The sequence below is a fragment of the Gorilla gorilla genome, chromosome 9 (genome assembly GCF_029281585.2).
Source record: "Gorilla gorilla gorilla isolate KB3781 chromosome 9, NHGRI_mGorGor1-v2.1_pri, whole genome shotgun sequence".
In the NCBI taxonomy this organism is placed as follows: domain Eukaryota; kingdom Metazoa; phylum Chordata; class Mammalia; order Primates; family Hominidae; genus Gorilla; species Gorilla gorilla.
In genome coordinates, this window is record NC_073233.2 from 33,832,670 (window position 1) to 33,860,007 (window position 27,338).

The 27,338-nt window shown below is 39.8% G+C and overlaps 1 protein-coding gene, 1 long non-coding RNA gene and 1 pseudogene across 3 annotated transcripts in view; 2 read left to right on the top strand and 1 right to left on the bottom strand.

The window, feature by feature from the left end:
- The first annotated feature begins 3,627 nt into the window (after nt 1-3,627).
- On the top strand, nt 3,628-3,986 carry LOC101133706 (large ribosomal subunit protein eL43-like; annotated as a pseudogene).
- A 10,373-nt stretch (nt 3,987-14,359) lies between these two features.
- On the bottom strand, nt 14,360-26,570 carry LIN7C (lin-7 homolog C, crumbs cell polarity complex component). Its single transcript, XM_004050846.5, has 5 exons — nt 26,493-26,570; nt 21,574-21,692; nt 21,266-21,337; nt 19,135-19,344; nt 14,360-18,584 (listed from the first exon to the last, which is right to left on the bottom strand). The coding sequence occupies exons 1-5, from the start codon at nt 26,527-26,529 to the stop codon at nt 18,429-18,431; spliced, it is 594 nt and encodes a 197-aa protein (XP_004050894.1). The 5' UTR covers nt 26,530-26,570; the 3' UTR covers nt 14,360-18,428.
- LOC109028916 (uncharacterized) overlaps nt 26,570-27,338 on the top strand; it is a 176,651-nt gene continuing 175,882 nt past the window's right edge. Inside the window, exon 1 of one of the 2 annotated variants that reach the window (XR_002007924.4) lies at nt 26,570-26,675. This is a non-coding gene — a long non-coding RNA (uncharacterized lncRNA). The remainder of the gene's footprint in view (nt 26,676-27,338) is intronic. The other variant, XR_002007923.4, reaches the window with a different exon arrangement.

Here is a 27,338-nt window from a genome sequence, read left to right on the forward strand (position 1 = left end):
GTAGTGCATAGTTTCTAGGCTTTGATGCCTCCATATTTGCATGGGAAGCTTTGGGATGGAAGAGCTTTCACATTAAGCCCCAGAGGCTTGCAGTCATTCTATCATGGTCTCAAATAAGATACTTTTACACACCTCATCAACATCTCTAGTGTGGTCCTATTGGACGCAGGAAACAGCATCTTATTTTTTAGGGCTAATTGAAAACAATGATTTATTTTGAACAAAAAATAACAATGTAAAATTGTCGACAAATTTTAAACATCCTTTTAAGCTACACAAGTGACCAAATTTGGGCTCTGGGCCCTCTTTACTGTACCTAGAGCTCGAGCAAGGGTGAACGATGTCTGGGAGCAGCACACGCCACTTGTGTAGAACTGATGGGACCTCTGGGATGCGAGGGCTCGTAGTGAGGCTTCTGGCACGACTGGTTGAAGGCCATTCTTGAAGACAGCCCTTTTTCAAAACATCACCAAAAAGCATCTTACTCTTTTGAGCTGGTTGGATACTACGGGGTTAGATAGCCTTTCAATACTTCTGAAGATCCATATTGACCCAAAATTTGAAAACATTTGGATAAATACCAGAAATATGGAAATGCCTAATCTTTTCATTTTCTTTTTTCTTGTTTGTTTTTTTCGAGAGAGTTTCGCTCTTGTTGCCCAGGCTTCAGTGCCATGGCACAGTCTTGGCTTACCACAACCTCCGCCTCCTGGGTTCAAGTGATTTTCATGCCTCAGCCTCCCGAGTAGCTGGGATTACAGGCATGTGCCACCGTACCTGGCTAATTTTGTATTTTTAGTAGAGACAGGGTTTCTTCCTGTTGGTTAGGCTGGTCTCGAACTCCTGACCTCAGGTGATCTGCCCGCCTTGGCCTGCCAAAGTGCTGGGATTACAGGCGTGAGCCACCGTGCCCGGCAATGCCTAATCTTTTCTAAATCTGATTTTCTTTTCCTGATCTTTCCCTTTCAATTCTAACACAAGAGGAAAATGAGACTCAAGGGAGCAACTTCTGAATTACAGAACCACGTGTGGGTTTGTTCCAAAGTCTGAGTGCATAAACTACTGGTGAGAAATAGAAGTAGGCAAAAATTAAACGATTCTTAAAGAAACTAGATGTTATAAGAAAAGAGATAGAAAAGTAAAGGTAGAAAAATCAGAATAGAAAAGCAGGAAGATTACCACCTGGTCAAGCTGATAATTTGTTAAGACCAAAATACCAACACGAAGTTCAGCCATGGAATTGGGTAGTTTTCACTTCCTCAGAATCCCAAATAAAAGTGAACATTTTAGAAAGATCTTAGCATGACACAATTTCAAGAAACTACATGCAAAATCTGCGCATGCCATGATGATGCGTAATCAGAAAACCAGCACTTAGGGTGGAGTAGGGGGCTGTGGTGGTGGTGGTGGTGCTGAAATGTTCTGAAAAGCTCTTCTTTGTCTACGTCAAATATTTTGAAAGAAATCTGGAATGGAAAGAGGAAATTAAATGTAGACCCAAGGAGAAATATTGGGTAGGATGTGGAGGGAAAACTCCATATTCTGTAAATTGTCTTTTTCCTAACTAGACACCAAATACTGTCTCAAAAAAAAAAAAAAAAAAAAAGACACTCTTAAATACCTGTTTGCTAATTCCCAAGCTGTTAAGTTATTTTTTTTCTAGTGACAGCTACCATGGCTATCTTCAAATAAGAAAAGCGGCAGCCAGAATGAGAAGGTTAACAATCCAAAAGTTTTTGAAAATGTCTTTTAATTTTCAAAATAAAACACCCTGAAGCAGTGCTTTTAAAAACACAGGCAAACTGCCAGCCATTTGTAATTTCCAAGATTACTTTGGAAAGGGGCAAAGCAAAGAAAGCTTCAAGGCTGGGTTAGTGGTGCTGGGTGTCAGGATGATGCTGAAGATGGTATTTTCTAGGACTGGTTGGCAAAATCTGGTAATATCTGCTAATACCTCTCTCTCTCTCTCTCTCGTTCTCGCTCTGCCTCAGGCTAATGTTAAAACATACTTCGTGATCTGTAGAACGTAAGAGAAAATTTAGAAAATGTTTGATATGAAAGAGAAAATGAAGGATGTTGAGATAATAGGGAAAAACATTATAGTAATTCTGCCAATTTGCCCCTTTTATTCTAAAATAACACAAACTTGTCAAGCTTTTCAACATTTTTTGAAATTTTTTTTTTTTTTTTTTTTTTTTTTTTTGAGATGGAGTTTCACTCTGTTGCCCAGGCTGGAGTGCAGTGACATGATCTTGGCTCACTGCAACCTCCACCTCCTGGGTTCAAGCAATTCTCCTGTCTCAGCCTCCCAAGTAGCTGGGATTACAGGCCTGCACTACCATGCCTGGCTAATTTTGTATTTTTGGTAGAGATGGGGTTTCACCATGTTGGCCAGGCTGGTCTCGAACTCCTGACCTCAGGTGATCCACCCCGCCTCGGCCTCCCAAAGTGCTGGAATTACAGGCATGAGCCACTGCACCCAGCTGGATTTTGTTTTTCAAGGACTATTTACCACATGCCTACTTTTCAGAATGTACTCCGCTAGGTACTGAAGAGTTTTGACTGATGCAGGGCTGTCTGCATGTAAATCACCCTGGGAAGGTTTGTAATACAGAAGTTCCAAGATTCCATCTCCATTGATTCTATTATAGAAGGTCTCTGTGGGTCCCTGAATTCCCAGTGTTTAAAAAGTTCCTGATGTAGGCCTCCACCACTAACCAAGATGAATGACTTTTTGCTACAAGATAAGGCAAGTGTGGGTCCTCTGAGAAGCAGACATCAATATGGGATTACTCATGCAAGAGATTTATTAGGGGAAGTGATTGTGAAGGGAAAATGGGGAGGGAGCTAAGGGCGTCTGAGAAACCATCAGATTGAGATGTGGGTCTGGCCCCAGGTGAGGAGGTGAAGGAAGGAAAAGAGTCTTAGATTTCAGTGCAGTTCTATAAAATTTCAGCAAAGCCACAAAAATTATCTGCCAGAGTCTCACATCTCCCAGGAACAGGACTGCCTTAGTATCTCAGCCATGATCAGTCATTGGCTGGGACCAGCCCATAGGAAGTGTGGCCTTGGCACAAACAGGGTGAAGGATTTTACCTTAGGACTGTTAGTCAATTAGTGTCCCCACAGTGAGAGGTCTGACAGGTGCCTTTCACTGCAGCCCCAGGATATAAGGTACGACATGGAGCTCTCCTACAAGCAGTTTACAATTCAACTTTCAGAATGTAGAAACACAGGGTTAGAAAAGACATTAACGCTAGTTTAATTACCTTCCTAAGGCTTAAGAAGGCTGAACAGCATCCCTGCTATTCTTGGATACCTTAGAGTTGGCATATTCATACCTCCATGGGGAGTAGTCCATCTTTGGGCACTTCTGGCTGTTACAAAGTTATATTATGTTGTGACAAACTGTTTCTTCTTGATGCTTTAAAAATTAGAAATAAGGCTGGGTGTGGTGGCTTACGCCTGTAATCCCAGCACTTTGAGAAGCTGAGGCGGGAGGATTGCTTGAGCTCAGGAGTTCAAGACCAGCCTGGGCAACAGCGAGACCTCATCTCTTCTTAAAAAAACAAACAAACAAACAAAAAAACACATAGCTCTCTGGGCTCAGACTTAGTTTGCGGTCACATGGCCAAATGCACCAAGAAAGTCAGAATCGTCAGTAAATATGGGACCCGCTATGGGGCCTCCCTCCGGAAAATGGCGAAGAAGAATTGAAATCACCCAGCACACCAAGTACATTTGCTGTTTCTGTGGCAAAACCAAGATGAAGAGATGAGCTACGGGGATCTGGCACTGTGGTTCCTGCATGAAGACAGTGGCTGGCAGTGCCTGGACCTACAATACCACTTCTGCTGTCACGGTAAAGTCGCCATCAGAAGACTGAAGGAATTCAAAGACCAGTAGACGCTCTTCTACTCTTTGAGACATCACTGGCCTATAATAAATGGGTTAATGTGTGTAACAAAATTGCCTTGGCTTGTTAACTTTATTGGACATTCTGATGTTTGCATTGTGTTAATACTATCGTTTTGGAGAAGCATGCTGAGATGGATTATTTTAATTCAGTTTCTTTTTTTAGTAGTCAAATGATAAAATACGGCATAAGGATACAAGTCTTCCAAGTTAGATATATCTATTAGCTTTTTATAAGTCTGTTCCTACCAGTTTGATTTTGAGATACATTGGAGCAAACTGCAAACTTTAGTGTTTGTTTGTTAGTTTGTTTTTTGAGACGGAGTCTTGCTCTGTTGCCCAGGCTAGAGTGCAGTGGGGCGATCTCTGCTCACCACAACCTCCACCTCCTGGGTTCAGGCAATTCTCTGCCTCAGCCTCCCGAGTAGCTGGGATTACAGGTGCCCGCCACCATGCCTGGCTAATTTTTGTATTTTTAGTAGCGACAGGGTTTCACCATGTTGGCCAGGCTGCTCTTGAACTCCTGACCTCGTGATCTACCTGCTTCGGCCTCCCAAAGTGCAGGGATTATAGGTGTGAGCCACTGCACCTGGCAGTTTAGTTTTAAAATTACAGTTAATATTTTTAAAAAATTGTTTTTAGGCTGGGTGCGGTGACTCAGGCCTGTAATCCCAGCACTTTGGGCAGCCGAGGCAGGTGGATTACTTGAGGCCAGGAATTTGAGACCAGCCTGGCCAACACAGCGAAACCCTGTCACTACTAAAAATACAAAAAATAGCTGGGTGTGGTGGTGCATGCCTGTAATCTCAGCTATTTGGGAAGCTCAGGCACCAGAATCACTTGAACCCAGGAGGCAGAGGTTACACTGAGCTGAGATCATGCCACTGCACTCCAGCCTGGGTGACGGAGACTCTTGTCTCCAAAAAAAGTTTCTAAAGGTATAGGATATACTAAATAATACACGTATACTGCCTCTTCTATTATACTTTTGGTGTTTTCTTTGACCTACACTGTATCAGCATTTTCAGGAAACAATATGAAACAATTATAATTTCCCATTAAATGTCTCTCTCTATATATGGATACGTATGCATATATATATATATATATATAAAATGATAATTAGCCGGGTGTGGTGGCCTGCACCTATAGTCCCAGCTACTCAGGAGGCTGAGGTGGGAGGTCACGTGAGCCTGGGAGGTTGAGGTTACAGTGAGCCATGATCACACCATTGCACTCCAGCCTGGACGACAAAAAAAGACACTGTTTCCAAAAAAAAAAAAAAAAATCCTCAGAAATAGAAGAAACTTTGGGGATATGTGCTAAATCCTCTCATTTAATAGTGTGAAATCAGACCCACAGAGGATAACCAAATTACCCAAGGCCACAACGTACCTAGTTATAGACAGAACTGGAGCTAATATCTAGGTCAACTGCTCTTTCTACTCTGTACTCGGTTTAATTTTTATTTTAAATTTTCATGGAAAAGAACATTTTTGACAAGTTTATTGTCACACACAACAAGTTAATCGCAATGATTCCGATGGTCTCCAGTTTATTTAAAAGAAGTTGCCACATCCCCTATGAAATTACTTTTCTCAAACATCCTGTGAGCGGTGAAGACACGTAAGAGAAGCAAAGCCAAATATAATTTCCAGTCATCTAAAGTTGTTTATATTTAGTAGAAGGACCGAAAAAGCAGTATTAAATACACCACCCCACCACCTTCCCAAACCTTTATACTAAATGGTAGATGACTATTCATGTAGTTTGGTATTTTACATGTTTGTTTTATTTAGGGTTTATTTGGGAGGAGTTGTTTCTCCACATTTACAAAGCTTTGAATTTTATAAAATACATTTCAATTTAAATTTTGAATTAAAAAGAAAAGATGGAGTACATTTTAAATCTTTGGTCTGAGCTTCAGTTAGCAAGAACTGCTAGAAAATTCTAAAATAGAAACAATAGCACTTTGGCGTCACCTTGTGGTCAAATGTGAAAAGGTAGGAGAAAAGGGTTATGCATATAGCATAATAAATTTGTGAGGAGTTATATGTATTTACAGAAGGCAATGGGGGGAAAGTGTGTGTCTGTGTGTATGTGTGTGTGTGTGTGTGATTAAGTCCTTCCCTCCTTAGCTTTAAAAGAAAAATATCATATTATAAATTCCAATACTGCCAATATTTGCAATAAAGGTTTAATTTTGTCTGCAGCCATTCTATTTTATAATTATTGATAGGTTCATGTGTTTGCCTGGATGCAGGGATACCATCCTTTCTAGCTTTTATCATGTGAGTGATCACTCCTACCCGCTTCCACCCTTGGTAAAATTCACTCCATGGGAGTGGAGTGGCATCTGACTGGTAATCTGAGAGGCAACAGGCCCTTATCCTAGCCACGCCTAGAGAGGGGGCAACCTCTGCCCCTGCGGGATGGGCACCATCAGAGTTCAGTCCCGACCATGCCCATTCCATGCCTGAAAATTGGCCAGACTGAGCCCCCCAGCCACAGGCTTCTCTGAGAAGTTTTCTCTGGCCAGTTTTCAGAATGCCCATTTTCTTCTCAGGCCTCAGGTACATGCCCCTGCCCAGCCTTGAGCAGAGTGTCAGCTCTGTGAGAGCAAGAGCTTTGTTTTGTTCTCCACAGAATTCCCAGCCCCTAACCGTGGCTGGCAAACAGTGGACATCCGACAAACATTTGTGGTCAGTATAAATTAATAAATAATAAAGCTCATATTCTGGCCCTCATCTGCCACTCATTTATTTCCTACTGTACCTAGAACCCAAGTGGGGAAGGGAGATAGTCTTTATTGGTCCCTGTCAAAAACCCCGATTTCCCAGATAGTCCGAGAGTGCCTTCTTCAGTTCACGCCATTCGGGTCTCTTTAAATGTCATCTCAGATGTCCTTTCCTGTCCTATCAAAAATAACACCACAGTCTTCTTTCAAATTGTTTCTTCTGTGAACAAATATTGTTTACTATGTGGTAGGTGCTGTTGTCCGCTCTAAATATATAACAGAAAACTAAACAGGGGCCTGCCTGCCCTCAACAAGTTTATAATCTTGAGGAGGGGGTAGCCAAAATTGACAAATACATAGCAATAGAGGGCAAAGGAGGTTCCAGGTAGAGAGAACCGCAAGTGTGAAGGCCTGTCCTGTTGGAGACACTTGGAGACAGAGAGGGAAAAAGTGTATGAGTGAAGGCTGGGGAGGGAAGCAGAAGCTGGATTATGCAGGGCTTGGTGGGTCATAGAGAGGGGCTTGGGTTTCTATTCTAACTGGGCTGGGCAGCCAATGGATGTGTTAAGGATAACTGGTGGAAAGGGCTCACCAGCACACAGCAGGTGCTTTCAAGATAATGAGTGCTGGTTAGGTGCAGTGGCTCACACCTGTAATCCCAGCACTTTGGGAGGCCAAGGCAGGCGGATCACCTGAGGTCAGGAGTTCAAGTCTAGCCTGGCCAACATGGCGAAACCCCGTGTCTACTAAAAATACAAAAATTAGTCGGGCATGGTGGTGCCTGTAATCCCAACTACTTGGGAGGCTGAGGCAGGGAGAATCACTTGAACCTGGGAGGTGGAGGTTGCACTGAGCTGAGATTGCACCATTGCACCCCAGCCTGGGCGACAGAGGGCCAGAATATGAGCTCAAAACTCTGTCTCAAAAAAAAAAAAAAAAAAAAAAAAGGCAATGTGAGTGCTTAGTGATGACAAGCATGATGGGAAGTGCAGTTGGTGCTGTATGGAGGTTTTGACAAAAGCCACAATAAGCTGCTTAGACATGTTGAGCCCATGTCCCTGAGTCCACTCCAGACATACCCCAGTGTGAGGAGAAGGGACTGTGGGATTTAGCTGGCACCTTGACAAGTGACTGAATGTCCGTGAGTCTAATTTTTTTTATTGCTCTCTAGCCCTCGTAGCCTGCTGGACTTTATAATACTTGTCACTACCTAAAATTACGTTATTTGTTCTCTTGTTCTTCTGCTTCTCCCACTAGAATATGTGTTCCTTATCAGGATTTTATCTTGTAGACTGCTATATCTTAACTAGACTGTCCAGTACATAATAGATGCTCAATAAATACTGTTGAGTGAATGAATAAATGAATGAATGAATTTTATGGTATGTACCCAGTAAAACAAGACTCAGAATCATGCTCATTTTATTGAAATGTATAAAACCATAGCTGATCACTTTCTTCTTCCAATTTTTCCCATTGTCATTTCTTCAGTTAGTTCCTTCCACCATCATTAACAGTTAATAGAATGCTATTTCATTATTTTTTAATGAAAAATTTATGTAGAAATGGGGTCTACGTTGCCCGGGCTGGTCTCCAAATCCTGGCCGCAAGCAATCCTCCACCCTCGGCCTCTGAAACTGTTGGGATTACAGGCGTGAGCCACTACACCCAACCTATTTTTTTAAAATTTTTTTCCCCCTATGGAAATAATTCACTTAAATTGCTGCCATTTTCCGTAGAATTCATCTCTTAAAAATTTTTAATTGCTACAACATACGTATTATTTATAATTTTGTGATACAAAGTAACAATAGGTAGAAAATAATAGGTGGTATTTTCAATGTGCTAATGCTATTTAATGAAATAATACCTATATACTGGGGAAGAGATGCCAACTTAAAAATATCCAATTGAATATTGACATAATATACGAGTTAGATTCATATTCTGCTTTTTTTGTTGTTCTTACAGGGCTCTAGATTAAAAAAAAAACCACAACAAATCCAACAAGAAACCTAAAAAAATAAAATGAATGAGAGACAAAATCTTGTGAAAAGTGCAGTGTGGTATTGGGGGAAAATTAAGGGTTTTGAAAATAAACTTGGGATTAGAATCTGGTCCATGAGTCAGTATAAGTGTGTAATTATGAATAAACTATTTGGTGTTCCTGATTCTGTGAAACAGAATAACACCCATCTTATTGGGGGGTTATAAGGATTAGATGCAGTGCTTAGTAGATGCTTTATAAAAGGCAGCCATGCATGATTATCAATATTTCTGATATTTTAGAAAATACCCCTTGTGCATAAACTAGCTTATATGTCATTACATGATACAAAATAGTTCACATCAAACCAATTGCGTGTTAATGTTATTGCACTTTTAGAACAGGAATGGACTTTAAACTGGTCCCTGACCTTTTTGGCACCAGGGAATGGTTTTGTGGAAGATAATATTTTCCACCGGGGTTGCGGGGGAAGGCTGTGGTTCACAGGGAGATAGGGATGGTTTCAGGATGAAACTGTTCCACCTCAGATCATCAGGCATTAGATTCTCACAACAAGTGGGCAACCTAGGTCCCTTGCATGCATGCGCAGTTCACAAGAAGGTTCACGCTCCTGTGAGAATCTAACGCCATCATTGCTGATCTGACAGGAGGCGGAGCTCAGGCGATAATGCTTGCTCTCCCGACACTCACCTCCTGGTGTGCAGCCTGGTTCCTAACAGATTTACCAGATCCTAGCAGATCTGCGGCATGGAGTTGGGGACCCCAGCTCTAGGACAAAGGTTTTCAAACTGTGCTCAGAGGAACTCCTGTCTGCAGCATGGGAAGGGGGGTTGAAGGGGACAGCCTTCTTGAACCGGCGTAGTTCTATATATTAGGCTTTGGCTGAAGAGAGGACTTTTCTAAGGAATAAAGAAATGAAACCAGATTGGAAACTACCAACCTCCCTTATTATACAATCAAGAAAATGAAGACTTAAGGATCATATGTTAATGGCATAATTGGAATGTAAGTCCAGCGTTTCTTCCGCTACACTATGTCATTGCTGTTATTTTTTGAGACAGGGTCTCATTCTGTCACCCAGGATGGAGGGCAGTAGCACGATCAGGGCTCACTGCAGCCTCGAACTCCCAGGCTTAACTGATTCTCTGCCTCAGCCTCTCCAGTAGCTGGGACTAAAGGTGTGCACCACCATGCCTGGCTAACTTTTGTATTTTTTGTAGAGACAGGGTTTCACCATGTTGCCCAGGCTGGTCCTGAACTTCTGGGCTCAAACGGTCTGCCTGCCTTGGCCTCTCAAAGTGGTGGGATTACAGGTGTGAGCCACTGTGTCCAGCCTTGTTATTTTTTATTTAAAATTACACAATAGACATTTTAAAAATTAGGTCTTGGTTAGCAGTACACAATTTTTCATTTAATTTTGGTTGTGGCAATACCCAAAGAAAATCTTTGTTCTATTTTTAAAAATTAGGTGTTACTGTACAAATTTTATCTACTATTAACATTAGTTGGAACAGTTTTACATAAAAGATGAAAGTAACCTTCACTGTTGTCCTCCACAAATGGTACTTGGCATGTTAATGGAGCGAGGTAATAAAAGATTGACAAGGGTATTGTCCCTATAGTATTTTGATCCTTTCTAGGACATCTAACATCAAGATCAGTTGATAAATACTGTGTCTACCTGATACACACATCATTGTTTTTATACAGTGCCAATATAAGTTATTGATCTACCTGTGGAATTATGGAAAGCCAGTCAATTCAACAAGGTATAACAAGACATCATACCATGTTTTAGGCACTGTGTTAAGTAATGGGGGTACAGTCGTGTCCTTCTTGCTGTCATGTAACTTAAATTTTAATGGAAAAGACACAATTAAGCATGTTAATATAAACAAGGTGTTGGTTGGGCACGATGGCTGATGCCTGTAATCTCAGCACTTTGGCAGGCCGAGGTGGGTGGATCACCTGAGGTCAGGAGTTTGAGACCAGCCTGTCCAACATTGTGAAACCCCATCTCTACTAAAAATACAAAATTAGCTGGGCATCGTGGCATGTCTGTAATCCCAGCTACTTGAGAGGCTGAGGCAGGAAAATCTCTTGAACCTGGGAGGCGGAGGTTGCAGTGAGCTGGGATCATGCCACTGCACTCCAGCCTGGGAAATGAGCGAAACTGTCTCTCAAAAAAACAAAAACACCCCAAAAATCAAAAACGACAAGGTGTTGCCATGTTAAAGGATGAGGAATCAGCCTTTAGATGGTGAACTTAACAGGCAACGCAACTTTGGCTGACACCTGAATGAGGGGCAGCCAGTTAGTGGAAGAACCAGAGGGAAGCCTTCCAGCAAGGGAACAGGCTGTGGAGCAGAACAAGTAGGGCAGTGGACTGAGATGAGGCCTGAGAGGAAGTAGGGCATGGATTATGCAGAACCTTTGAGGTCATGGCAAGGTATTTGGATTTTATCCTAAGTACAATGCAGAGTTTTAAAAAGGGAGCAACACAATTGGTTCTGGCTTAATTAATGCTTGGTACCAGGCCCATGGATCATAAGGAACCTGTACAAACCTTTACAGGCTGAAATGTCCCATGTCAAAGACAAATCCTCATCTCACCCAGCTGGAGCAAGGACTGCTGCATGAACTACTCTCAGTGCTGAAGGAGACAATGCCCTGACGATACCAACTCCTGACGAGTCCTGGAGTTAAGACGCAGCCATGCAGTAACTGACAACCTAAAGTGAAGAAACGGCTAGGTGCTTAGGTGCTCATGAGTCCAGGGGGCCAAAGTGGAGGCACAAGCTCAGTTATACAGCTGCACAGGTGTCCAAGGAAGCATTTCAACCACAGAAAACAAAGAAACCAGCATTCTCCTCATCCCCAAGGGCCAGGAATCTCATCCTTTCTTAGCCAAAGCCACTTCTACTGGAATGTTTTTATCACACTGGAGAACCCACATTTAATTTTGCTTCTGTACCCAGTTTTGGTAGTGATGCCGCTGAAAAGTGGATTCTCTCACATATTAATTTTCTAGGGCTGGCATAACAAAGTACCACAAACTGGGTGGCTTAAGTGAAAGTTAATTGTTTCACAGTTCTGGAGGCTGCTAAGTCCAAGATCAAAGTGTCAGGAGACTTGGTTCCTTCTAAGTGTGAGGGAGAATTTGGTCTATGCCTTTCTTCTTGCTTCTGGTAGTTTGTTGGCAATCTTCAATATTTCTTGATTTGTAGAAGCATCACCCCAATCTTTGCCTTCATCTACCCATGGTGTTCTCCCTGGGTGTGCGTCTGTGTTCAAATCTCTCCCAACTTTTCAAAAAATATGGACACTAGCCATACTGAATTAGGGCCCACCCTAATGACCTCATTTTAATTGGATTACCTCTGTAAAGATCTTATCTCCAAATGAGGTCACATTCTGAGGTACTGGGGGTTAGGACTCCAACCTATCTTAGGGGAACACAGTTCAACCCATAACACTGTAAAACACAAAGGTTAGATATCATTTAAAGTCTGGGCTCAAAATTATGTCAAGAGATACCAGTAATAACTTCCTACTTCATGGTTTTATTGCATTTCTTTGCCAAATAAAAAACAAACACAAAATAAGTTTTGGGTTTTTAATACCCTCTGATGAAATGAATTACTTTCAGTAACTGCCGTATACAGGAAACTTACCTGCTGCAGGGGCTAAACTTTCTATCCCTATTGGTTAGAATGAGAAATCATCCACACTTTCTTACCTAGAGACAAACTTTAAAAACACCAAATCTTTTTTTTTGAGATGGGGGTCTCACTCTGTTGCACAGGCTGGAGTGTAGTGATGCTATCTCGGTTCAGTGCAATCTCTGCCTCCGGGGCTCAAGCAATTCTCATGAAAGCCTCAGCTTCCCCAGTAGCTAGGACTACAGGGACGTGCCACCACACCCAGCTAATTTTTGTACTTTTATTTATTGACTGACTGAGACAAGAGTCTCATTCTGTCACCTAGGCTGGAGTGCAGTGGTGAAATCTTAGCTCACTGCAACCTCTGGCTCCCGGGTTCAAGCAATTCTCCTGCCTCAGCCTCCCAAGTAGCTGGGATTACAGGAACATGCCACCACGCACCGCTAATTTTTGTATTTTTAGTAGAGACGAGGTTTCGCCATGTTGGCCAGGCTGGTCTTGAACTCCTGTCCTCAAGCGATCCACCCTCCTCAGCCTCCCAAAGTGCTGGGATTTACAGGTGTGCGCCACTATGCTGGGCCTCAATTTTTGTATTTTTAGTAGAGACGGGGTTTTGCCATGTTGCCCAGGCTGGTCTCAAACTCCTGGGCTCAAGCGATCCACCTGCCTCGGCCTCCCAGAGTGCTGGGATTACAGGCCTCCCAGAGTGCTGGGTTTACAGGTGTGAGCCACTGCACCTGGCCCCAAAACACCAAATCTTGATGTTTGGTGATTTTAAATATACATACTGTGGTGTCCAAATAGACCCTGTCTCAAAAAAAAAAAAAAAAAAAAGATTTGGTGTTTTTAAAGTTGTCTCTAGGTAAGAAAGTGTGGATGATTTCTCATTCTAACCAATAGGTATAGTTCATGAGAATTAGGAGAGGCCTTACATATACCTTGTTAAAATGAAGTATTTGTCCCTTTAAAATTTAAAATTCAAAAAATAAAATTGACAAATGGGTTCTGTATGAATTTACCTTTTGCCCCGTATATAAAGTAAATCTTCAAGATTCCATCAGGGAGATTATCTGCCACTAATAAGTAAACGTACAAAATATGGGTCAGCAATTCATTATATTAAAATCAGAATAATCAAAATAGTGAATATAACAAAACCCGAATAGAAAAATTTAGTGAATGGATACTCTGGTCTACTAAAGTTTTGAAAAAACCTGAGTCCTAACACTAAATGCTTTTTGTTGTTCCTCGGCTGTGTGGCACATTTCCACACTTTTTTAAAGTTAATGGTGGTGATGCCTTGTACTGTCTAACACCTAGTCCAGTAGTCTCCTGTCTCTATGCCTAGGTCATCACCTTAAAGGTTAATTTAACAAATCCTTACTTGGACTTATTTTCCAATGATTTTCATTAGAATATGGCTTCAATCCTCAAAGCTCCAATTTAAAAATTCCGAGTTTCTTTGATCAAAATATAAATTTGATAATTTCTTATGAATCTTATTCTTCTAAAGTTTTTAAGCATAAAGGTTGTTTTCTAAATACCAAAAATAAAAACTTGCTAATTTTAATTTTTTGACCAGAATTATTTCCTTTAGCTCATAAGGTTCTGAAGCTATTTTACATGAACAAAAGCAAACACAAACAGTATTTACTATGCCAGGCACCTTTTTAAGGGCCTTACACAAAATGGCATGACACTTACAGGCATTCTTATTAACAAATGACAGGTGAGGGAACTAAGGCACAAAGAAATCAAGCAACTTGTCTAAGGTGACACACGGTAATGGTGGAACTGGGATTGAAACCAGAGTTGTTTGGCTTCAGAATCTGTGCTCTCAATCACGTCATACTGCCGCTCTTGAAATAACACAAGAAAATGTTTTCTTTAAATTTTATGAAAGACAAAGCAAAATATAGAAATTCAAAGTTTCATTTCAGCAGCCACCAGGAATTATGTTTTTTTATACATACCTTTCATAAACGTTATCTATTGTGTAGTTATATCGACTTTTTTCAAATCCAAAGAACGAGGACATAACTCATACAAATTTATTTTAAATAAGCCTTAAAATCAGAATTAAATTGATAAATGAAGTAATCTATTGAAAAATGTTATTTTACATCCATTCTGGGTATTACCACAAATTTTAAAAGTAGAAGCATAGCATTTGCCAGTATTTTAAAAAACCGAGTCAATACAAATTAGTCTCAAAGTTCTTGAAAATTAATAAGTGATTTTTCTCACTACTTAACCATACCTGGAATAACCTTTGAAGAAACACTACTAGCAAACTTTAGACAACAATTATAAAACCAGATTGTTGGCAGAGGACACAACAAAATGTAAGTTAGAAAATTCATAAACATACATTTATTCAGGAAATACAATTACTAGAATCCTTGATATTTCAATGATCATTCCACATTATAAAATATTCACAAACATGTAGTTTTTTAAGTCTACACCAGGTCATGCTGACATTCTTTTTGGATAAGCCATAACCATTTCTTCTATTAAATGCTATAATATCCATTTTAATTGTAAACAAAGTACTTGAGCCAGACTACTTAAGTACTTGAGCAAAAGAACTTAAAAAAATCTTAAGAGGAGGAGGACAATGATATTTTTTAAAAACATATTTGAGGCTGGGCATGGTGGCTCACGCCAGTAATTCCAGCACTTTGGGAGGCCAAGGGGGGTGAATCACGAGGTCAGGAGATCGAGATCATCCTGGCTAACACGGTGAAACCCCGTCTCTACTAAAAATACAAAAAAATTAGCCGGGAGAGGTGGCACACGCCTGTAGTCCTAGCTACTCGGGAGGCTGAGGCAGGAGAATTGCTTGAACTGCCTTGAGGTGGCGGAGGCTGAAGTGAGCCGAGATCACACCACTGCACGCCAGCCTGGGCAGCAGAGCAAGACTCCGTCTCAAAAAAAAACAAAACAAAAAAAAACAAAAAAAAATATTTGAATCGTCAAATCCTAAAGAACCAGGCTGCTATTATCTAGTATTATACTAACAAATGAAGTGCCCACATTAAGACAGCACATAATTATTAACAACAATATTTCTCATCTGCAATTTTTAAACATGCTTTCTCAAATAACAAACAAGTATTTTTGTAAGTTTTAAAGGCAAAGGGGGCAGAATGATGACAGACATAAAAAGCTCACATTTAAATTACTGGTAGATTTTATTAAAAAAAAAAAGAAAAAAAAAGATAAGACTATAATTACTTCCCAAATAAGGAATGCCAAGTACCTTTTATTCCTAAAAGAAATTACTTGGCCAGGTGCAGTGGCTCACGCATATAATCCTAATGCTTTGGGAGGCTGAGGTGGAAGCCAAGGAGTTTCAGGCTGCAGTGAGCTATGATCACACCACTGTGTTCCAGCCTGGGAGACAAAGCAAGATCCTGTCTCTTTTAAAACAAAAAAACAAACAAACAAACAAAAAAACAAAAAAAACCCTACGAAATGTAATTAATCATTAAGTAGCTGCAAATTGAACTGTTCTATTTTGATACTTCCTAAGAGTGTCCAGTGTAATCAGATCATTTTATAATGGGTTATTGACCCTAGGTGTCCTTTAGAACCACCTGGAAAGCTTTACAAAAAAAAAAAAAAAAAAGGGTGGTTTTGATTTAGTTGTTATGGAATAGGACCCAGGTATCAATTTTTTAAAGCTCTGCCAGGCTAATATGTAGCTAAGACTGAGAATCACTAAGTCAACACATTTTGATATATCAAGAAAATAAATGGAAATGGGGGTGATAATTTATATTTGTAATTTACAAATCAAACATCTATCATACACTTACTATGTACCTAGTTTTATTCATGAATCATCCATTTCTAAGATAAAAATTCCCATCATTTCCTCACTGCACTAAACCACCACTGTACATCTTTGCCAATGAATGACTGTATTTTTCTATGGTCAAGATTTAAAATTCTGGGATACATTATGAAAACTGCATTAATGAAAACAACCTACTGCTATTCATGCTCAACAGTAGCAAGCTAAACTACTGTATTTGGCTCCTTTGAGCTACCCTTATTTTAAGAATTATAAATAGGTGTCAACCCACACAAAGAACAGATTGTGGATTACCGTAGGGAAAAAAATAGCTTACTCAACTTACTAAAAGTTTCAACACCAAAAAAGATTTAACTTGGCTGAAAGTTCTGAAACAGCTGAGACACAGAACCAGGAAGCTATAATTTATAATGAAATGTTGATACATACTTAAAAGCTACTGCAGCTGTAGCTATACTAAAATAAGATTTCTTCAGGGTTCACTTACCCTGAAATGCAAGAATACAGGCATAACAATAATATTACTGTTTTTATATGCACCAATACCTCTCTTTAATATATAAAGCTCTACAACAAATACCTCTAATAATTTTACAATTAAATTAAGTCCATACTTCTATACTACTTTGGTCTCAACATTTTTAAAACATCAATTAATTTTGAAAATTTACAATTTAACAACATGATCCTATCAATAACAAGCACATTTTGTAGTGGATTAAAGACACATTCAACCATGCAATCCAGTGTTCAATACCTTAATGATAAATAACAATGCTGATTGACTTTTATTTTGAAAAATCATTGAAAACTGGAATAATCATCTGAGACTCACAGTGATCACAAACATGCAGAAAAAAGCATACAATTCTATTCTTCCTGAAGGAATGTTACAAAATGCCCACTTTTTATACAGGGTCAATATGCCAAATTACTTATATTTTTCAATCCATCATCTTCTAACATTTGTCACTTAAATTTTTCTTAAAGTACAAATGTTCCTGTAAGTTGTGACAGAAAATGAACCCCAACTCTTTCAGTCTTTAAGACCTCAGTCACAGTCCCACACTAATAGCTGCCTTTTAGTAAAATAGTGACATCCAGTGGACAAATGAAATATTTCTCAAATTCCCATATTTGAATCATAAACAAAAGTTGCCTCTCTAAATCCAACAATTTTAGTATGAGTTCCTATTTATTTTATGGAATCTACAGATTCTCATGAATACTTCACATCATAATTTCTATGTATCTTAAATATATCCTCTTTTCTTCCTATTTAAAATCAATTATTTAAATTGAGCTAGTAAGAATGTCTACTCTTGAAGCTAGTGAGGTTAAAGGTATTACTTTTCCTTCTTTGCTTCAGCTACTTCCCATCACCAAATAACTGGTTTGTCTCTAGGAATGGAAGGACTAAAATATAGGGGAAATACTGTGCATTTAAATAAAAATGAATAGTATTTAAAAGAAATCGCAAAAGATGAAATCTGAACCTGTTTTGCATTTATAATTTGATGTACGGTTGAATATAAATAGGGATGTAATAAGTAATGCTATCGATTACATCCTCTTGCCTCAATGCTCAAATATTAAGAATATGTATTTTAGCAATGATTGTTTCAGTGTTTAAAAACTTTCATAAATCAGTATAAATGAATATCCATTATATATTATGTTTAAGTAAAAGTGAAAAAACTTGCACTGTACTGAGTCATGATTTACCACTGGTTATATATATTACGTGTGTGTTCAAAGTACAAAATGCAGCAATGATGTTAACATTGACAGTGTAATGAACTGCCGTAGATGAGACTGTTATGCTTAATTTCTTGGAAAACTGTAAAGAAATTTCACAGGTTAAAAAAAATAGAGTAAGCAAAAAAAAAGAATTGGAGAACTTTACTTTTAAATCAGCAGCTAAATGAAGAAAACTTTTCCTTTCTAAAAAAAGATTAAGAATGTAAAAGTACATTTTAATATTAAAAAAGCATTTTAAAAAATCTATAACAACTTTATGACAAAATCTGCATTTGAAAAAGGCCTGTAAAAACAGTAGGACAGAATTGCCCTCATCACCTTTTACTTTTTCTTGTCAGAAAAAAGTGTATGCATCTCTGGAACCATAAATGATGTTAAAATAGGCATTTATAAAATGGCAAGGAGAATTTCATGATAAATTTGTTTGTTTTCTTACAATCATTGGCATTGCAGCCATTAGTAAGTCACAAGGAAAACTTCTCTAGCTAAAACGCAAAATGAAATATCAAGTTTTGAAATGTATTAGGTCTGTTGCCTGCGTTTTGCTGATCTCATTTTTTCAAAGCGCGACTCCATTTCTTCTAAGACTTTGGGTGTGTATCGTACCACTAATTTAACCTTTCCTTGTGCGGCTTTCAGCAATTCTACAGCTTTTTCATGATGTTCTCCTTCAACACTCTAGGGGAAAAAAAAACAAACAACCATACACTAATATCTAAGTTTTGAAAGTAACTCAAAATGCAAAAATGTTTACAATATATATAATGAAGAAAAGTTTTAATGTTATATTATTCCAACATTACAAAACTAAGAAATAATCCTGCCTTACCATTTTAATCTATATGAAATCCTCTCTTACATCATATTCTGTTTATAGTCTAAAAGCTGGCTTTTAAGTTCCAAATAATAGCATATTAATCTATATGCCTTATTTCAGTAGATCAAGCAATTGCCATTTGATAAGAGTAAAATGAGGGTAGACTTCTAATTTAATGTATTGCCTTTAATAAAGAGCTTATGTCATAAAAATGACAGTAAGCACTGCTAATTTACACTGCAAAATACACTTATAGTGCTTAAAAAAAAGGATCACTGTATTAATAGTACTGCCTAGGATTCCCTCAAGGCATTTCTAAACCACAAGTTTCTTAGGTTTCTCCTATTACTCAAATACGCCCCCAGGTGGTCACAACGGATCACTACAAATAGAAATAAAATTCATCCTTACCACTCCATTAACAGAGAGGAGTTGATCTCCACGTTTGAGGCCCCCATGTCTATCAGCAATTCCACCTGGAATTATTCGAGATATATAGATTGGAGAGTTTTGTTCTTTGCCTCCCATAATATTGAATCCAAGGCCTTCTTCTGTTTTTGGTAGCTCAACAACTCGAGGATGAGAATGTCCTTCACTGGCAGCAAATGCAGCAACAGTAGCCTGAAAGAAAGTTTTACATATTAAAAATATGACTTTTATTTACTTCAGTTCTTTCATCTTTTGTTTCCCCCCGAGATGGAGTCTCACTCTGTCGCACAGGCTGGAGTGCAGTGGCGTGATCTTGGCTCACTGCAAGCTCCACCTCCTGGCTTCACGCCATTCTCTGGCCTCAGCCTCCTGAGTAGCTGAGACTACAGGCGCCTGCCACCACGCCCGGCTAATTTTTTTGTATTTTTTTTTAGTAGAGATGGGGTTTCACCACGTTAGCCAGGATGGTCTCGATCTCCTGACCTTGTGATCCGCCCGCCTCGGCCTCCCAAAGTGCTGGGATTACAGGCGTGAGCCACTGCGCCTGGCCTCTTTTGTCTCTTCTTAAAAACTACTTTTGAGCACGTATTTTTGACGTCTGAATGCTCACAAATTCACTGGTGATTCTGAGAAGGTAAGCTAAACAGAAGGTATTTTAGAGACGACAAATGAATAATTTCGAGTTATGCAGGAAATGTTATGATTTTTTGTTATGATTTTTTAGGTCATTCCTAGCCCATTCAGTGCCCAGTCTTTTGTGCAGTCCTGTATGCGTAGGGCTTGGCAAGCAGACTTACTGGGCAGACGGATATTGTACATGGTAAGGAGGAAAACCCCTCCCCCAGCATGCTAGCAGCCCTGGGCTTTAGATCTGGATCGCCCAACTCCTTCAGGAGCCTTTGTGCAGGACACAACCTACCTATATAATCAACATGGAGTTGCCCTTATATGTAATCATTTTGGCTTCTGTACTATTTGTACTATATACTAAATATCTAAGATGTCAAGAAATAACTCAATATTGAGAAAAAGAGAGGTACATATAGCCAATCTGAATGTTTTGTTGCTTTAGTTAACTAGTCACAACTAAAAATCCCCACAGAAGATGAAACAGAGCCGTATCTTCTTTAAAGCTCAAATTTAGACTAATCCAAACTAATTATAAAGTTGAGATTTTGTTTCACTTTGCTTTAAAGGGTAATTATCTAGTACCATTTTTTTGTGATGGATCACAAAAATGGGGAGGAGGAAAGAAATCAAGATTTACTGAACACCCGTTATCTTCGAAGAAATCAAGATTTACTGAATACCCGTTATCTTCGAAGCTCTGAAAAAGGCCTCATTTTTCAGATAATGGAATTAAGGCTCAGAAATTCAGTAGGCTATCAAAGTCACACAACTCAGCAATTAAAACCATGTTTCTCTGGTCTTTTCTACACTGACAAACTATATCCACGTGTTTAAGTATTTGTATTCAACAAAGAATCCACCATTTCCTTTTGTGAGCCAGTAACTATCCATAAAAAACTATCTGCTGATGATTAAGTCACCGACTGCTGATATTACCCTGTTCAAACCCCCTATCATGAATAGTGAAGTCAATACCTAAATTATTTGAGGAAAACAATGGCACAGAAATGCAGATAATGTAAAGAAGAAAGCAAAAATCAACTCGGGGACGTACCCCAGCTCTATCATATGCTATTTGTGTGGTTTGCGGCAAATAACCTCATGCTTCCTCATCAATAAGATGAGGATAGTAATTCATATCTTAAAATTCTGATTAGATTTTGTATAATGAATATTATATAGTATCATATATATAACATATACAACACAATTATATATTGCATGATACATATTGTATGCAAGTACATTTCTATTGCATTATCTAAACTGCATGATAAAATAGCTTATGTAAGCTATTTATCATGCAGCATTTATGTAAAGGCAATAGAAACAAATGTCTTATTTCTTAGTACTTGAGAAATTTGGTGTAGCTTGAAAGATACATGTTAGTCTTCAAAATAAGTTTATTATGAATTTAATAACTCCATATTTTAAACTTCTAATTTATGAAGAATTCTCACTTTTGGAAAACAAAAAAATTTACCTTTGCAGTAGCGTTCGCTCTCACTTCAGGACTGCTACTGATGTCCACAGTCTCATAGACATGTTCATATACCTGTAAAAGCCAAAGTTATATCTCAGAATATACCATGCTTGAGTTCTCTGTGAAGTTAAAATTTCAGGCAAAGTTATGCATCTTTATAAAATGGTTTTATCAGAAATTTCAAAAATGAGAGGGACTGGTTTTAATGTTTTCTAAAGTTTTTCTTAAGAAATGTTGAACCCAAATTTAGAGTATTATCTGACCTAATTAACTCAAATTTTTAGTAAATTTTAATGATGTTTACTCACCTCTCTCACAGCATTGCAGAATTCACTTTGAAGGACTCTTTGCAAAGCCTGAAGTTTCTGTGGTGGTACTTCTCCACTCCTTTGTAGTTTTTCCAATAATTCAATTGCTCTACAAATATCTAGAGTTAAACACACACACAGATAATTTTCTCCAAGGGTTTTCTCAATGCCTATGTAACAGTGTGGTAGTTAGGATTCATTCCTCAAGGGCTAATAATATACAGACAATAGAGGGGAAAAAAAGCATTGAATTTGCACATGTGTTTGGTGGGAAGGAGACTGTGTGTGTGTACACACATGGAGGGTGAGAATGTAAAATGTAAGAACACTAAATTTTACAGTAGATAGGAAAAACTACTGAGATTACAGAAGCATAAAATAAGACCTTGGAGAAACACAGGCAAATTGAACACAAAATACCAAATGTCATCGGAAAGGACTGTGACTCAAATGTGACCGATACATGAACATTGTATTGCTTCAGAAAAGCTAGCAATATTGTCAGAAACTAGTCAATAAAAATTTACCTAATTATTATTAGTAACCAAAGCACTGAACAGTACAAGGCACTATAAGCTAGTAAAATCACTGGTCATTCCTCGAAAGAAACATGATACATAGGTAGATAACCACTCGAGAGCAGATGCAGTTAGTGGCAGGGACACATTTAAAACAACCATAAAAATGCAAAAAACAAGCAGTACAAATGAAATAAACTGATTTTTTTCAACTTAATTAACACTGTTAATTCAAACAAGCTCCAACACTTACGTTTACAAAAAAGAAAAATAAAAACAATTAGCTTTATCAATCTGGTCTCAATACCACCTGTGTGACCTTGGGCAAGCTACATGACCTCCTTATGTCTCAGTTTCTTTCACTGTACAATGGAAATAACAGTACCTTCCACATAAGGGTTATGAGGAAGAGTTATGAGTTCAGTTAACAACTGAACCACACAATACATAAAAAAGGGCTTAGCAAGCAAAAGTGTTATGTTACATTGGTACCAATTAATCATAAGGAATATTGGCTGGGAATAGTGGCTTATGCCTGTAATCCCAGCACTTTGGGAGGCCGAGGTGGGTGGATCACCTGAGGTCAAGAGTTCAAGACCAGCCTGGCCAACATGGTGAAACCCCAACTCTACTAAAAAAAATACAAAAATTAGCCAGGCATGGTGGCGGGTGCCTGTAATCCCAGCTACTTGGGAGGCCGAGGCAGGAGAAGCGCTTGATCCCAGGAGGTGGAGGTTGCAGTGAGCTGAGATTGTGCCACTGCACTCCAGCCTGGGTGACAAGAGTGAAACTCCATCTACAAAAAACAAAACAAAACAAAACAAAAAAACAAACAAAAAACCCTAAGAGGTTGTATACATTTATACAAATGTATGAAGCACGTTAGGGAATTCTCACTGAGAAGTGTGAGGATAAGTGTTTTATGAATTGAGACATTTTAGAAGATTCAGGAGGTCAGCTATAATACTGTTAACTATCTCTACTTTTATTTTTCCAAAAACTGTTTTGGTATACTGTTTTTGTACCCCTGGTACTACAATGCCCAGTATTCTATTATTGCTTTGCTTCCTTCTGACTTAAGTAGAAGTTCCTGATTTTGTTACACTCAAGGACTGGAAATTTTTCTTTATAGAGTTAGTATGGCCTTCTTCGTGTTTGCAGATAGAAAACTATGAATAAATGTAGTAAAGAAAGACATTTATTTATTTATTTGAGATGGAGTCTCACTCTGTTGCCCAGGCTGGAGTGCAGTGGTGCAATCTCCACTCACTGCAACCTCTGCCTCCCAGGTTCAAGCAAGTCTCCTGCCTCAGCCTCCTGAGTAGCTGGGATTACAGGAGTCCACCACCACGCTTGGCTAATTTTTGTATTTTTAGTAGAGACAGGGTTTCACCCTGTTGGTCAGGCTGGCCTCAAACTCCTGACCTCATGATCCACCCACCTCGGCTTCCCAAGGTGCTGGGATTACAGGCTTGGGCCATCACGCCCGGCCGAAAGATAATTTATTTATTTATTTGAGATGGAGTCTCCCTCTGTTGCTGAGGCTGGGGTGCAGTGGTACGATCTTGGCTCACTGCAACCTCTGCCTCCAGGGTTCAAGTGATTCTCGTGCCTCAGTCTCCCGAGTAGCTGGGACTACAGGTACCTGCCACCACGCCCAGCTAATTTTTGTATTTTTAGTAGAGACAGGGTTTCACCATGTTGGCCAGGCTAGTCTCGAACTCCTGACCTCAAGTGATCTGCTTGCCTCGGCCTCCCAAAGTGCTGGGATTACAGGCGTGAGCCACTGCGCCTGGCCAGAAAGCAGATTTTTAAATTTGAGGTAAAGAAAGCTTAAACTTAAAAAGTTAATCAAATGCAATGGAAGCAAATAGACCTTCACCATTCTGATTTCCCATCACCAGAATGACTGATACATGGGGACTGTTGGTTCATCAATTATTTTGATTTATAAAGTTATAATATATAAGCCATATAAAAATTTCCAATGAAGAAAAAAACGGAAAAAAGTAAAATGCTTTTGACTAAATCTAAAATGTACCTACTATGTGCTCAAATTTGTGTTTCATTAAATCATAGTTTGATGATTTAGAAGGCACTCTAAATCATCATATGTGATCAGGCACTGTATTGTAATTGTACTGTAGGATTTTCTACTTTAGGATTGTTGGGAGTGTTTGTTAATAGAGTCTGTTAGAATTCTAAACAAGAATCAGAGGTGATGTAATCTGACTTTCTTACCCCGCTAAATGGCAACGACTAGTACAGCTGTCTTGGTAACAGTGGGGGATTCGTTAGTACCTTCTTCAGATACCACAGATATCAAGATCTGCAGATGCTCAAGTCTCTGATATAAAATGATATAGTATTGGCATAAAACCTATGCATATCCCCCCTCTATACTTTAAATAATCTCTAGATTACTTACAATATCTGATGCTACGTAAATAGTTGTTATATTACATTGTTTAGGGAATAAGGACAAGAAAAAAATGTCTGTACATGTTCTATACAGACACGATTTTTTTCTGAGTATTTTCAATCTGCAGTTGGTTGAAATATGGAACCCATGGATATGGAGGGCTGACTGTAATTCATCCTACTAAGGGGTGGAGTCTTCTACTGAAGAACAGAAAAGAAATCTGTAACAGCAAAAAACAAAGCCATGACTATCAAAACTAAATGCCACAGAAGTTCCACATTTTGTGTTGCATTTAAACATACAAAGACCGGCCGGGTGCAGCGGCTCACGCCTGTAATCCTAGCACTTTGGGAAGCCGAGGCGGGCGGACTTCCTGAGCTCAAGAGTTCGAGACCAGCCTGGGCAACACGGTGAAACCCCGTCTCTACTAAAATACAAAAAACAGCCGGGTTTGGCGGCGTTCGCCTGCAGTCCCAGCTACTCGGGAGGCTGAGGCAGGAGAATTGCTTGAACCCGGGAGGCAGAGGTTGCAGTGAGCCGAGATCGCGCCACTGCACTCCAGCCTGGGCGACAGAGCAAGACTATGTCTCCAAACAGCAACAACAAAAACACAAAAGACCACCAATACGTTAGAATCTTAACTAGCTTTCAAAGAAAAAACTTACTCCTGTTAACACCAAACAGATTTGCTCCCATCTATAAAACACAGTGCCACTGTGCTCAAGAGGAAGATGTCAGAGACTTAGGCCTAACTCGGCAAGTCTTCCCAGAGTAGCTAGTCCTCTAAAATGATGCTTTAATAGGCTTAACGGAAAGAATCTCATTTACAGTGAGGCTTCCAAATGGTGAACACGGTAAAGAGCAAATCAGCAACATTAAGTGCACATTTGTTTGTGGGAAGGCATTAGGAAAGAGGTTTTTCTAAGTACAGTAATTCTAAAAATGTGTTTTCTTAGGGAACAATAGTAATATTTAGACTAATTGCAAATGTTAATATGTGCAATATAATTTCAGTCTCCATCCTACATATACATTTTTTTTACCACCAGTACTCAAAATGTTTATTTGTACTTCTCAACTCCTATCAGTGATTTCTAATGCTGGTGTATGAAAAGCATGCTTGAAATTGTTTGAAATAAAGGACTTAGGGACAGAGTGGAATGCTGGAAATCTGTAAAAGGACTGGAAACGCTGGAATGCTGGAAATCATGGTAGGCGCATAGCCAGTTATTTTCGTAGGCTTCTCTATCTCTAATTACTCAGCAGAGGTGGTTTTATTTTCCTTGACAGTCTGCTCTAGGAAGCAATCAGCCAACCGGTTTGCAATTATAGGGTTTGTAAGAAATGAAAAACACTGCACCTGCGAGTGTTTTAGCATCTACCACTATTCGGCTTACTTACGTAACCTCCTTCCCAAGACCAAGTCAGTAGGATTGTTTTTAAAGCAACCTCTCCATTTCTAGGAGGGGCACAAAAGCTAGCAAATACCCCAACCCAAATACAAGCGAGGTTGTGGAGAAAGTAATGAAGGAGTTTGTGTGCAAACAACGGGGAAAGGGGGTTCTGTTGAATTGTACCGTGTGTCCGTTCTCGTGTTGTACAGGCAATGAGTGTAGTCTGTGCGAACCGGGTGTGTGACGTTTGCTTTTCGGGTGTACGGGTCTCCGAATGCTGCTTCTGCTGTGCTCACCAAGGGAGCGCGTGTGCGGCGTGTCTGCGAAGCGGGCAGGTTGTGTTTGTTTAGTTGTGCTGTGCCTTGGAACAGTCCGTGTGAACAGAGGAGGGCTTACGGTTAACAGACAAAATACCGTAAGCGCCCTTCCTAGAGCCAGGCACAGAGACAACGGCGGCCTCTGGCGCCGGCACAAGGGACAGCCTGGCTCCGGATCTCAGAGCCTGGGTCACTCCTCCTCCCCTCCAGCGACACAGCACTCCCCCAACCCTTCCGCCCACCTCCGCCGAGCCTCGGCTGCACTCACCTCTCTCCAGCCGCACGGGTTCCCCTAGCGCCGCCATCTTCTCCCTTAACCTACAGACCCACAGGAAATGACGACAGAAGGGCTGAGGTGGAGGGGCGGGGCCTAGGGGAAGCCGGAAAAGTGAGTACCGCCTAGTATCGCGAGATCAGGAAGGTGGCCGAGTGTGTCGCCGCGGCCATCAGGGTAAGGGTACCTGGACTTGCGGCTTTTTAGGTCGGCCTGGCTCCGCTCCTTCCGCGGTGACGAGGTCCCCCGGCCTCCTAGGGTTGGGAAGAGCTGCTTTCCTGACTCAGGCTTCCCTTATCCCAATCGCTTCGAACCCTTGGCTCCGCGTAGAGGAGTCAAGCCTGGATTCTAGTCCCACCTTGCCCATTAGCAGCTCTGTGACCTGGGACTGTTCACTTACCCTCTCTCAGCCTCAGTTTCCGCATCTGTACAACGAGAGGTCCTATCTCTTAGGTCCTTACAATTTTTAAACTCTGGGATTCGGTGGCAATTAAATGTGTAATGACATGTTGTCAGTTCTCAATTTGTGACAGCATTGCTTTAAATTTAAAAATCCACGGCTTGAATCTTCCCTCCAAATCTGTTAAGGGGTGGAAAGTACAAAGAGCATGAAACATCTGGGTGAGGGAGAGAACAAGGTGCTTTGGTGCACCACAAAGTAACAATTTTATAAGCAGCTGATTCTTATAAAATCTTAAGTAAATGAAATATTGTGAAGCAAATAATATTCTTAATGCATTACAGATTTTTGAGCCACTTCTGAAATTTTCGCGAACCAAGAAGAATTTTAGTATTTGGATTTGACTAACATTTATCCAAGCCCTTAGTCTGTACTGATAC